The 12,887-nt window shown below is 51.8% G+C and overlaps 1 protein-coding gene across 1 annotated transcript; it reads right to left on the reverse strand.

Annotated features, from left to right (window-relative positions):
* Positions 1-638: 638 nt before the first annotated feature.
* KRT72 (keratin 72) lies at positions 639-12,546 on the reverse strand. Its single transcript, XM_082741394.1, has 9 exons — positions 11,983-12,546; positions 10,161-10,375; positions 7,334-7,394; positions 6,862-6,957; positions 6,001-6,165; positions 5,262-5,387; positions 2,602-2,822; positions 1,961-1,995; positions 639-1,231 (listed from the first exon to the last, which is right to left on the reverse strand). The coding sequence occupies exons 1-9, from the start codon at positions 12,442-12,444 to the stop codon at positions 1,041-1,043; spliced, it is 1,572 nt and encodes a 523-aa protein (XP_082597520.1). The 5' UTR covers positions 12,445-12,546; the 3' UTR covers positions 639-1,040.
* Positions 12,547-12,887: the final 341 nt, after the last annotated feature.

Raw genomic sequence — 12,887 nt, forward strand, 5'->3', positions numbered from 1 at the left:
CAGATTATCTTTGCTAGTTGCTTATTTTCCCTCTCCCCATGGACTGTAAGTTCTATGAGAGCAACGTCTGTGCCTGTGGGTTTATTTACTCTGCTCCTCCCAGTGCCTGGATCACCTCAGTGTGTAACTACTGTATATACACAGCGGACATGGACGCATTCAGAAGCCTATGCGTGTGCAAGCCTCAGACTCTCTGAATAGGCTAGAAGAAAGCAGGGCCTTTGTGGGGGAACAGGGTTGAGGTGATTGGCAGAAGAGCCAAGAGGTAAGGAAAAGGAGGGACTGACCACTATGGAAAAAGAGGTGCTTAGTGTGGAGCTGTGGGTACTTTCGAGAAGTAAAAAAAAACCCATGCCTGCTCTCGGCATGCCCCAGCTCCTTGCTCGCTGCGAGTTTACATACATGCCTCGCACTGTGTGGACCGGTGGCCCAGTGCCCAGGAAGCCCCAAGCTGCCCAAAGGCATGTCAGTAACAAACTCGACCGCTGACCAGGAACCACCCTCACCAGTCCCTACTGGGCCAGAACGGGACGATGGAGACTCGTGTCCACCCAGAGACCCAGAGGGAGGCAAGAGTCAGATGGAGAAAAGGCAGAGGGGTGCTGTGGATGCTGACATCCCGGGCAACATATTTGACACTGAGAATCCAATGGCTCTGATTTTTTATTGCAGGAGAAGCAGAGAACTGGACACGACCCAAAGCAGAGGACAAAGAGAGCGCCTGGGCTGCAACGGCCACAGAAAGGCATGGGGACAGAGGGGTTCACACTGGCCGCAGGGAGACATCCACATAGCTGTGTTATCTCTGTGTTGGGGGCAGTGACCCAGTGAAAAACAGCCAAGGGGGAGGTCACCGGGAACACCCCCATGGGATTTCTCACCTCACAGCATGCACTGCGTGGAGGACCACAGGACTAGGGGATGGCACGGGGATTGCGGCCACAGAGGAAGCACCTCCTGGCCTGGACAGGGCAGGGGCAGGGGGAGCAGCTGGGCCCTGCGGCTTTCTGCTCACAGAGCCAAGGGTCACCGCCAGCCCTTCACCTCGAGGCCTTCCTGGCTGCACAGCTGCCGCCTGAGCTCTTAGGCAGGGGATCCTTGAACTCGCTGCCACAGCTGCCTTTGGTTTTGACATCCATGGCTGCTGGCTTGAAGCTGTAACTGCTCGAGGCGCCAAAGCCCACGCTGAAACCAGCCCCTCCTGCCCCTGCACCCGTGTTACTGATGACAGCTGAAACAAGGAGAGAAAATGCAGGATTGGGGGTCTTTCTGGGACATCCCGGCCCACTCCCTCAGTGCCTGCCCTGTGGGGACAGAGTCCCTCTGCTGGGCCTTTCAGTGTCCTTGGAGGTTTTTGGCAGTCTGGATCATTTCTCAAGGATTTGGCCCCATGTATTTGACCTCCCGTTAGTCTGTGTCCCTCCACCAGCATCAGACTTGGAGCCTTTGTGGGCTCTTTCAGTGAACCTCCCCCACAGGACAGGCCACATGAACCAAGGCCCTCATGGAGGCCTCTGGTGCTGTCCCCGCGGAAGGGGCTGCGGGCCGACACCCCCTCTCCTGGGAGAGTGCCTCCCTCTGCACCTGCACTGTCTCTAGCTTTTCAGTCTGCAGAAGGCTGTTACGGCCCGCCCTCAGTCCCTCTGACTCCCCAGTTCCTTCTTACTACAAGCTGGAGCCTTGATTTCGGTCTGGCCTCAAGAGAAATACAACGTGGCCAGTAAGCCTCATTTTAAAGACTTTGGATTGATACACTGTTAGATATCCTTTGATCTCTCTATAGGCTTTACTTTTGTATTTCATGGTATTATTTTTCTCCATCACTGCTTCTCATCGGTGATTCAAGCCAGCTCCCTCTTGCTGCCCCTGACTCTTTCCTGAACCCCCTCTAGTGTCATGGAGTTGGAGGCTCAGACTTCTGGAAGGTGACCACCCCAAACCCGGTCCTGCAGGTACTTACAGATGCTCACAGAACTTGGATGTTCACCAGACATCCTGGAGAGAGAGAGGAAAGGCAGGTAAATGCTCTGTAAAGCAGGACGGCTTCTCTCCAGGGGGTCACAGAGGTGCCACAGCTCCCCCCTTCTCCCCTCCCTTCCCCCCTCCACACACACCCCAGTGGGACGTCCTCTGGGAAGGCTCACTTCTCTAGCCATCAGAGTGGCTCTGGGTGATCTGATGGGTGGGGTCATTGTGGAGGCCCTGCTCACCTCTATTATGCCAGTGGTCTCACACAATTAAGAGGAATGAGTCCACCTGCTCTCTGGGTCCCAGGCTTTGCCAGAGTGACCTTACACTTAGCTGACTCTTGGAAGCCATCTTGCCCCTCCCCCCACCTCCCTAAGCGTGCAGCACAAAGGGCCAGGGAGGCTCTGTTTCTCCAAAGCTGCTGATGTTCATATTTCCTCTCCCACCTCCTCTTTGGGATTTTGACAATGCAGTCCTTCCTGCAGCCTAACTTTGGTCTTTCCTGTTGTACCATGTCAAACCCATTCCCTATAAGGTGTTACCCAGTAGGACCTGAACAGAACCAAACTGCTTGCCTTCAGTCTTCCTAAGCAAAGAGGTAACTGCTCCAAATAAAAGATATCTGGCCCCTACCTGCACTCCTCGCCCTCCAGCAGCTTGCGGTAGGTGGCAATCTCCATGTCCAGGGCCAGTTTCGTGCTCATGAGCTCCTGGTACTCGCGCAGCATTCGGGCCAGCTCCTCCTTAGCTTGGTGCAGGGCGGCCTCCAGCTCGTCCAGCTTGGCCCGGGCATCCTTCAGGGCGCAGTCACCCCGCTGCTCAGCATCGGCGATGGACGTCTCCAGGTTGGAGCACTGAGGGGCAAATGCATTTAGCACTTTGAGTCAGAACACAATTCTGAGATCCTGGCCAGACATCCCCTCTCGTTTGGTCCTGACTGATAGTGAATGCATTAAGGTCCTCCTAGTTTCTCCACTTTGGCACATCGCTAGAGATGAATCTGTCCTTCTCCTATCTCCGGGCACAGTTCACCTCCACTCGTGCATTGTCATATGAAGATGGCCCTTCCCTCCCTTGGGAGAGAGATGAAAGGCACCGAGAAGGGGAGCCTCCTGGGCCTGTGGCTCCTGTCCTCTTCCTCCCAGTCTGTAACACTGGCCACAAGATTCCATGCCACCCTTGAAAACTTTTGGGGTAACTAGCTTAATTCTGCACCACAGTTGAGGTTGTCTTGAGAGATCCTGCAAATTGTAAATAAAACAAAAACCAAAAACAAGAGAGAAAGAAAGATAACAAAGGGGGGGATACTAATAAGGTTACTACTAATAAAATTTCTGTCCAATAAACCTGCCACAAGGAGACTAGCTCCCAAAATTCCACAGAGAATCCTGGTATGGGGCAACACTCTCAAAAGATACTTTTGTGAACAACAGGTCTCACTAGCTTACAGACACCCACTGTTAGGTGGGAAGGGAACTTGCAGTATGAAACTGGGGATATCTATGAGAAGGTGCCAGGGGTTTCTTGAGTCTTTTAGTCTTGGGAGGTTTTTCCCATCACTTGGCCAAGTCTTGGTGGGATCTAAATATGGCTTCTCTTTTCTGGTGTGTCCCCTTCCTCTGGAGTCAAATTTGTTTCACCCCAAGGAGAGCAGCCGGTTCCAAGGCTAGACAGAATTCTAGACTATTGCCCGGCCGGTGCCTCCCCCTCTGCCAGGCAGACCCCCCAACCATGCAAACACCCACAGTGTCTGGATGAGTGGTTCACAGCCTCTGCAGAGATGCCTAGGACCCAGCTGTCTGGCCACAGAAGGCCATGTCCCGTCCTTGGGACCGTGGAGGTCTAATCATTCAGGGGATGGCCAGACACTCTGTGACCTGAATTCTATCAAACTGTGCTCTGCTCCTTTTCACTGACCGAGGTCCTACAGGGTGAATCGGGGAGACTCCTGGGTCTTGTGAAAGTGGCTTGAGGTGAGAAGGCATGAACTCTGGGCACCCTTGGGAACAATTATCACATGGATCCTGGGATCACCGAATGCCAAGAGGGTCTGCAGGTGACACCATACACTTCTTCAGTGGAAAAGCCAGAGGACAGGAAACCACCTTGGCTGGGGGCCCTCAGTAGGAGCTGCGATGGGGCCTAAGAATCAAGAGTGAACCCCACTGGCTCCCCATGGAGGACATCTTCCCTGACCTCCCTGATGGCATTCTGATCACAAAGTCACTTTCTAGTAATAAGTTCACCCAACCGTGAACATGTAACATTTTATTAAGTAAAATACTATAATTGGATACTGAGGGCGGCCTCAAACACCTTGTGTTTTTCTTTCATTTATGCAGAACTTAATTAAATAAAAACACCAAGAGTTCTTATTTAAGAGGTCTTTTTTCTTCCCCTCACCATGAGCTTGGTGCACAGAGATGATGTGTGTGCATGTGTCTGCATGTACATGTGGGGCGTGTGTGTGTGCGCGCACGCACAAGCCAGGGAGAGTCCACTGAAGAAGAGGACATGGGGACAGGGCCACTTGACTTGTCTGGAAAGCTCAGAGCCTTTGTGCCAGCCTCCACAAACTCTGGGAAATTTACGAGTTTGCTTGCATCAGAAACATCAGTGAGACCAACACTGCACCCAGGGTCAAGGGGTCACTCAGTGCCAGGCCACCACACACAGCACAGCCACGGGGATGGACAGACACAGAGCAGAGCCCTGGGCCAAGCCAACAGAGGGAGGCTCTCTCTCCTCCCCTCTTCTAAACTCCATGGCTGGGCTCTCCCTCCAGCATGGATTCATCACATGAAACCTTCAAACGGCTCCTTTTAACCTCCTGCATTGGGTCTAAACTCCACTGCCCCACTTCGAAGGTGCCTCTAACCTGCCTGTCCTGTGTAGTGATGTCCTGCCACCTGCCACCCCAGCCATTGTGGAACTTCTGCTTGGGGTAGGTGTCTTTCCTCCCTGCACACACGCGATGCAGTGTCCACACTGGACCCACTGCTCCTGCTGGCTCCCTCACCAGGACCCCTACCCCTCTCCTTCCCGCCCATGCATCCCACCTCCTACAGGAAGCCTCACTGGGGTCTGCGTTCTGTTCTGGCCAGTCAGGATCCTTAGGGAGCAGGCTGCACAGTGGGTGGAATGCTTCGCCCTTCTATGTGGGCTTGGGCTGTTCCCTCCTGAAGGATTACACATGCCCTAAGGAGGGGCTATGCCCTGTCCTTGTTCCGCATTTAGTCTCATACCTTGGGTGCGCAATAAACCCACTAGCTGACTCATCTCATGGAACCCACCTGCTTCTTCACATTCCCTATCTCGGAGCGGATCCTCTGGATCAGACGGTTGAGCTCTGAGATCTCAGCCTTGGTGAGTTTGAGGTCATCCCCATGCCGGCCTGCGGTGACCTGTAGCTCCTGGATCTGAGGTTGGGGGACAAGAGAAGAGGAGCCCAGCACAGTTGGGAATTCGCCTCTTAAGTGTGTGGAACATGGGGAGTGGGAGGAGGACCACATGCTGTTCTCATGGCCTGAGCAACAAATGCACAGTGAGGAGGAAGGGCGGGGAAGGAGGAGAGGGGAGGGAAGCGCGTGGGGGAACCACCTTTTCCTTCTCCACAAGAAAGCCCTGACCCAGCTCAGGAGGATCTTCGGGCTCACAAATGTGAAACCCTTGGTGGAAGTAGAATATTCCTCATTTTGACAAAGCAGGAAACACGAAACAAAGCCAGGATAGATGGATTATGCACAGAAACGGTGTCAGAGTCTCCCCAAGGTTGTGGCTAGTGTGGCCTCTGCTGTCAGCAAGGGCAACCGCAGGGCGAGGGTTGAGCCCATATATGCCCCCAGCACACGCCGAGACTGTGAGGGACCTCTCGGCCCCACAGAGGGAGACATTTCCACAAGGCCCAACTCCAAGACAAAGGAGGTCTCAACCCAGCCTGGTACACACACCACACACACGCATGCAGGCAGGCACGAGGAGAGAGAGGCAGCTGGGGTCCCTGGGCCTCAGCACACCTGGCATGCAGCCCACCTTGGTCTGGTACAGCGCCTCGGCCTCGGTCTTGCTCTTCAGGGCGATCTCCTCGTACTGGGCACGGACCTCATCGATGATGCTGTCCAGGTCCAGGTCCCGGTTGTTGTCCATGGACAGGATGACGGAGGTGTCGCTGATGTGGGACTGCATCTGAGCGATCTCCTGGAGAACAGTTAGGGAAGTGGAGCCACTTAGAGGGTCTCCACGAGGGGAGCCCCTCTCCTGACCCTCCCTGGCATATCTCTTGAGGCCCTTCCACGGTGGTTGAACTCCACCTTCAGCAGAGCACGCCAATGCCGCTGCCTGCCAAGAGCAAGGTGCCCGCATCTGGCTTTCAGCCCCAGTGTGGGACCCCCCCCTCTCCATCCTGCACTCAGGACTGCTCCCACCCCTGTTCCACGCTCTGTAGCAACGGCCACCCTTCATCTGTAGAATTAAGTCTGATCTCCTTAGGTGGCCTGCAGAGCCCTTCCGGAGTCTCCAACCACCTTCGCTTCTCCAGGCCCCACTCACTTGACCCAGCTCAGACCGCTCATCGCGCTCCCTCAGGCTGCACGCCAAGCCCTTCTCAGTACCCCTGAGATCTTCCTCATCCTTCCCCAGGAATCTTCCCTGACAGCTCGGACAGAATTCCCTACACCTTCCTCTGCTCTCCCAGGCCTCAGCCACAGACTGTGACTTCCTAGGGGATAGGAATCAGCCCTTCTTCTTCATGGCCTCCTCAGAGCCCACCTCACTGCTCCGCAAACATCAGCCGCACGGAGCTGCCAGCCTTTGGTCCACACATCCATGCAGGCCAAGGGAAAGGAGCCACTCATGGGAGAAGCAGGCCATGCAGGAGCTCTGTGGAATCCTTACCCCTTCATAGAGGCACTTGAAGAATTTGATCTCATCCGTCAGGGAGTCCACCTTGGCCTGGAGCTCCACCTTGTTCATGTAGGCGGCATCCACATCCTGGGGGGCCGAGAAAGGAACCAGCTGCCTTCCCCTGCCCTCCCTGCCAGTTGTGAGGAGACTCAGGTTCCCTGCTCTCGCCACTCCCCTCACCCTGTGCTTCCCAGTGGCTGAGAGCAGACCAACCGATGTGCAGGGCAATGGCCGTGCCAGGAGTGTGCCGAACGTCTGGATTCTAAGCGGGCAGACTCTGGGAGCAACACGCATCCCAGGCAAGGGGACTCAGACAGAGGAACTGAGAAATGAGAACCGCAGCCACCCCTGCCCAAGGGACTGAGTGACCCACAGAATCCCTTTCCTCAGCCTACCAACACCACCGTGTCAGGTACTCAGGGAGACTCCAGGTTTCTTCCCGCCCTCCCTGTTTCCCTCTTACCTTCTTGAGCACCACAAACTCATTCTCGGCAGCTGTTCGTCTGTTAATCTCCACCTCGTACCTGTGTGCGGCAAGAGAGAGGCGGTGGCATTGTCGTTGGGATAATTCAGTTCTGCAAACACTCGCCGAGCAGTCAGTGAGCACAGCTGTGCCAACAGCTGCATGGCTGTGACCTCCACACTGGAGTTCCTGCATCCCTGGGGTATGCACAATGATCAAAAGGGACCTTGACCAGAGTAGGTTTAAAGGAATCAATGTGCAGCTCCTTAGTTCACATGTAACCTACCCTACAATGCCTCTGCCCAGGAACGCACCTGTGATGGGCTTCTACCATCCCTCATCCCTTTCACAGCTACCCCTCCCTTATGACAGCAGAAAGACATCCCTTCTCCCAACAGGGACATTAATTAGTACAGTGCATAGCCCAGGGTGCAAAACCTCTCAGACACCAAACAAATACTATCCCAACCTTTGAGTTGTATGTTCTGCTTGTTTTTTATACATATTTCTGTTCCAGGTGAAGCAATGTCTTAGAAACAGGATGTTTGGATAGGGCCGGGATGTTCTTCACACAGATACATTGTAGACTGGGGAGATGGGAGTATTGATCCCTTACAGACCTCACTATTCCAACTCTTATTATTGTCAAAGAATGTATTGCAGGATATTTGCATTGAAATAGAACCCTGGAAAGAAATAACTAATGCTAGCAACTGGTTTCTTTCCATACCCTGTCATGTGAGCTATCCTTTTTAGCTTCTTACTCCTTCCTAAGGCAAGCGGCTGGCTGCCAAAGGGGGGAAAGCCTTGTCAGATGACAGTACAGGCTAACGAAGTGGGTTATTTTAGAAATGCAACAGGAACATTTTCTGAGACTGCCAAATTGTGTTAGTTACACTGGACAGAACACACAGAAAACAATTCATATGATTTTTCTCAGATTCCAGGTGTGTTATTTAAAAGGTAAATGAATACTTTTTTGTATCAAATTATATTATGATAGGGTTGTTTCTATTATAATTATCATTATCTCCTATTATCTCAGAAAATACTCCATTTTTCTTCCTCCTGTTAATAAATAAGAGCGTACACTAGTTGCAGACTAGTTTTTAGCTTACCTTTTTGTTTCATAAAACACACAGAAAAAGTTTGGTCATGATGGCTATCAAATTAATGACATTTATTTGTCATAATTTTTCTTTATTTACTTCTAGAGACTAAACACCAGAGCATACACAGACATACACATTTATAAAGAAAATCAATGCATTTTTAGTACTATTGACTTTATCAATAACTCATGATTTGTAAAATACATTACGATGCACAATTAAAAGTTAATCCATAACAAAGTGCAGGTTAATTTTGCTTGTCTTAGAGCACAGATGTATTAATTATATCAAATCTACACCACTTTAATCTCCACTGCTTCCAATAACCTATTGTACAAGATGTTACCTTTAGTTTGCAGCTAACAATTCTTAATTCATTTCCTTATTTCATTTCACCCCACAGCAACCCTATCAAGTAGATCCTATCATTATCATCTCTCAATTTTATAAGCAAGGCAAAGACTTTTCCAAGGTCACAAAGCTTGTCAAGCTAGGATCCCAGTGACATCAGGGAAACAATGCCTTAGATTTGCCTAGAACTTCGGTTCTTTAAAGAGATGATGATAATACATTAGTAACAGCATTACCATCTCAACAGCTCTTTTAGGTGGTAAGGCAAGTGTCAGTTTCTGAATTTTACAAATATTAAAACTGAAGTCCACAGAGAACCAGGAGGCTCACCCATCATCAGCTCAACTGAGTGGTATTTCCAGAACACCTGGTCTTCCAGAGGCAGCAAGACCTTTGGCGGCCTCCAACTTGACATCTGGGCTGTGCCTGGAAACCCCCTCTTTTTTTTTCCAGAATTTTGCTCCACACTGTATTCACGGTGTGGATTGAGATTGATTTAGGCTTCAATTTCCCTCTGAATGCCATTCTATCTCAATCCACACTGTATTCATTTCACTTCCTGGGGGCTCTCTGAAAGTGCTTGTCAAGCCTGTGCCCAATCTGGATGTTTTCCGAGGTGAGAGGCCATGCCACCTCTTCCCTCAGGACTCAAAACAGAATTCCACTTGAGGGTAGTTCAGAATAGGGACGGCCCGGCAGACTGAACGTGGAACAAGAGAAATCGCTCAGCTCTGACCAACTCCATCCCCTTGAATTGTGGAAGAAGTTACCTTTCCCTAAAAATCCTGGCACCTGGAAGCAAACTTCCAAAATATCAGATCATGCTAAGCAGGGATGTGTCATGCTCTCCTCACTGGCTCAAATCCAGGAGAAATTATTTCTGGTTTCAAGTACATTTTCAATCTTTCTCTTTAATGGTGGGATTCAGCAGCACAGAGACACCTCAACATGAAAAAATTTTTCAAAACTTCTACTTGCTTAGCTTTAGCATTTGTTCTGGGATCGGTGTTATGGTTCACATTCTAGGTACTCCCACGGAAGACCTCACTCAGGAGGAGCTACAAAGCCATCTGGGTCGTCCATCTGGTTTTGAGACAACTCTCCTGTACCCACTTCTCCATTTCCAATGTTAAAAGTTGGGCACACCATTTCCTAGAAATTTCCTAGAAATTCAGGGCACCACCCTAGATAGATCTTTTCTCTTCCTAAGTCTCAACCTGTCTGGATCTCCCCGGCTCCCCTGTGAAAAAGGAAATAGCAAATGTCATAGTAAGGGATCGAAAAAGGCAAAAATGCTGACTCCAAATCGAAATCTCATCTGTAATCAAGACCCTCCGGGGCAGATTCTCTGCCTTTCCACTCACCTCTTCTTGTAGTCCTCCACCAAATCCTGCATGTTCCTCAGCTCTGAGTCTAGCCGCACCCTGTCACCTGTCTGTGTCTCCAGCTGTTTCCGCAGGTTGCTGATGTAGCCCTCATAAATGGGCTCCAGGTTCTTCCTGCAATTGTTCAGGTCCAGCTGCTGTAGTAGGTTCCACTTGGTCTCCAATACCTGGTTTTGCTGCTCCAGGAACCGCACCTGGGACCCAAAGGTGGTCATAGCCCAGAATCCCCACGCTGTTGCCTCTCAACAGTGGGGAGAGGGCCCCAAAAATCAGATACAGTCATCCTACAGTGGGAGGCAGGAAAGAGCAAGATGCATCAGAGAATAGATTCAGCCATGAGGATGTGCTTATCTGGGTCTCCAAGACAAGAAATAAGACTCAGTCTAAAAGAAATCAAGGAGATAGGTTTAAGCAATGCTATCAATGAATGCCACCATGAGTTATCATGTGATGCAGGTAGCTTCTTTTGCTGTAAATGCTGGGGTTTTCAGAGTGAAGGAAGATGGGAACCAAGGGAGAAACAGTAATGGGGGAATAGGACGGAAGGTCATTTTGGTGGTTAACCTGTCCTCTCTTAGGTGCAACCTCAGTTGCTCTTGGTTGGCTGGTTTCTTTGGTTTTCATTTCAAAGTGGGTTATCACTTTACAAGGTTCCTGCGTACTTGACAAAAGGTCTCACACATTTGGACTCAGAAACTTCAAGCCTCTGCTACTCACTAGCCTTCCTCTTCTTCCCTTTCTCTAGCTTTAGGGAGAGAAGAGAGTGTGAGGGGGAAGAACAGACTCTGAAGAGGAAAATGAACCCTATCCCCTGGGATAGCAGCTCTGTTTCTTCTACTCCTGCCCTCTCACCTCCGTCCACCTCCCTTCCTCTTCCCAGCCAAGCACAGTGGTGAGGGACACAATCTGCTGTTGCTGTTCTATCAACCTGGGCATGTTTCTTAGCCTCCCTCTGTCTTGGTTTCCTCATCCACGAAGCAGAATGATGACAGAATCTTGGGTCACGTGTGATATATGAGGACCCCTTGGGACAGCACCAGGCACTGACTAATGTCAGCTTTTATCTGGATTATGTCCCCTGTGAGTCATGGTCTAGATCTTTTGCCCAGGCTTGGATATAGAAACCTATTCCTTCTCTGCTCTCTATCCTTTGGGGTCACTGCCTCTGAGTCACCAGGAATATCTTCCCTTTTAAACCCTGCATGTCCCCCTCCCGACAGACACACACAAAATCCACAGATGTAACTTGACAGGCCCTCCTCAATAGCCCCACCCTTCCATTTTCTGGTCCTTTTCTCTCATCTCCTCCAGAACCCTTCCTGGCTTATACCCCCAATTCCACTTCCTACCTTTTAAGTCCTTTCCCTTCACCAAGCATCATGTCCTGAGATACTCCCTCGTCAGTATCCCTCTGGTGCTCCTGTCCTGGATATGTGTCCCCATCTCCCTGTCTGATATTGCCAACTCTCAGAGGGTCATTCCATATGTCTCCTGCCTGTGGTGCACCCCCTTCCATCCCAGGGTCTTGTCCCGGAAGGAAAAATTAGGCTTCTGTTAATCATGGGGTGGGGGTGGAGAGAGTGAGTGAGAAGCTCTGTTCCAAGCCCTTTATAAACATCCAGTTCATCCTCACATCATCATGTGAGGTAAGAGCCACTGTTGTGCCCATTTTATAGATAAGCAAAGGGAAGCTCAGAAAAGATAACCAGGTTGCCCAAGTTTTCAAGCAACTGTCAGTGGCAGAGGGAGTACCCCTGGGCACACTGGTAGCTGGGGACCAAATCGACATCTGAGGACCCACCTTGTCGATGAAGGAGGCGAATTTGTTGTTCAGCGCCTTGATCTGCTCCCGCTCCTGGGCGCGCACCTTCTGGATCTCGGGGTCCAGCTCCACATTGAGGGGGGCCAAGAGGCTTTTGTTGACGGTGACCTGAGGGATGCCGCCGGGCGGGCACACGGACGGACAGACGGGTCCCAGCCCCGCGCTGCCGAAGACGGTGCCCACGAAGCCGCCCAGCCGGCCGCCGCCCGAACCAGAGCAGTGGCCCAGCGCGAAGGCGCCGCCCCGCCCGGCCGCGGCGCACAGGGCCAGGCGCCGGCCGCCCCCCAGGCTGAAGAGGCTCCTGGAGCCGAAGGCGGCCGTGCCCTTGACGCCGGCCCGGAACGAGGCTGAGCTGGTGCTCACCCGTCCCGAGATGACGGCCGAGCACCCGCTGAAGCCTGTGCGCTCGCCGGCGGGGCGGTGATGCAGCTGGCGGCTCATGCTGGGGGGACGGGCTGCGGAGCGCGACGCGAGGTAGGACAGGGGCGCAGAGGGCCGCTCCGCTGGCCTGACTCGCTCCCCCCAACCCCTTAAATAGCCGGCTGCAGGCAGCCTAATTTGTAGGTCGGGAACATCTATTAGCTACATGGGGCCTTTAGGTTCTCCGTTTAGGAAATTACCACTCCTCCCTGAGATTTTTGTCTCCCCCACCCTGAACTCCTCATGAATTCCCTATGAAATGGCCCTGAACCCTGCATTTGCTTTGCTTACCTCCTGCATTATAATAATTTGGCTACCTTATCTCCACTTGCTGCCCTCCAATTACTAGGGTTATCACGGCCAAGATCTATGGTAGAAGCTTCCACTGGGTCTGGCTCGGGGGTGGCAGAAGACACCCTCCCACCAGGTGGAGGAGCGTGGTATAGGGGAGCAGGTGTCCAGGC

The sequence above is a fragment of the Mustela nivalis genome (genome assembly GCF_964662115.1).
Source record: "Mustela nivalis genome assembly, chromosome: 7".
Taxonomy (NCBI): Eukaryota; Metazoa; Chordata; class Mammalia; order Carnivora; family Mustelidae; genus Mustela; species Mustela nivalis.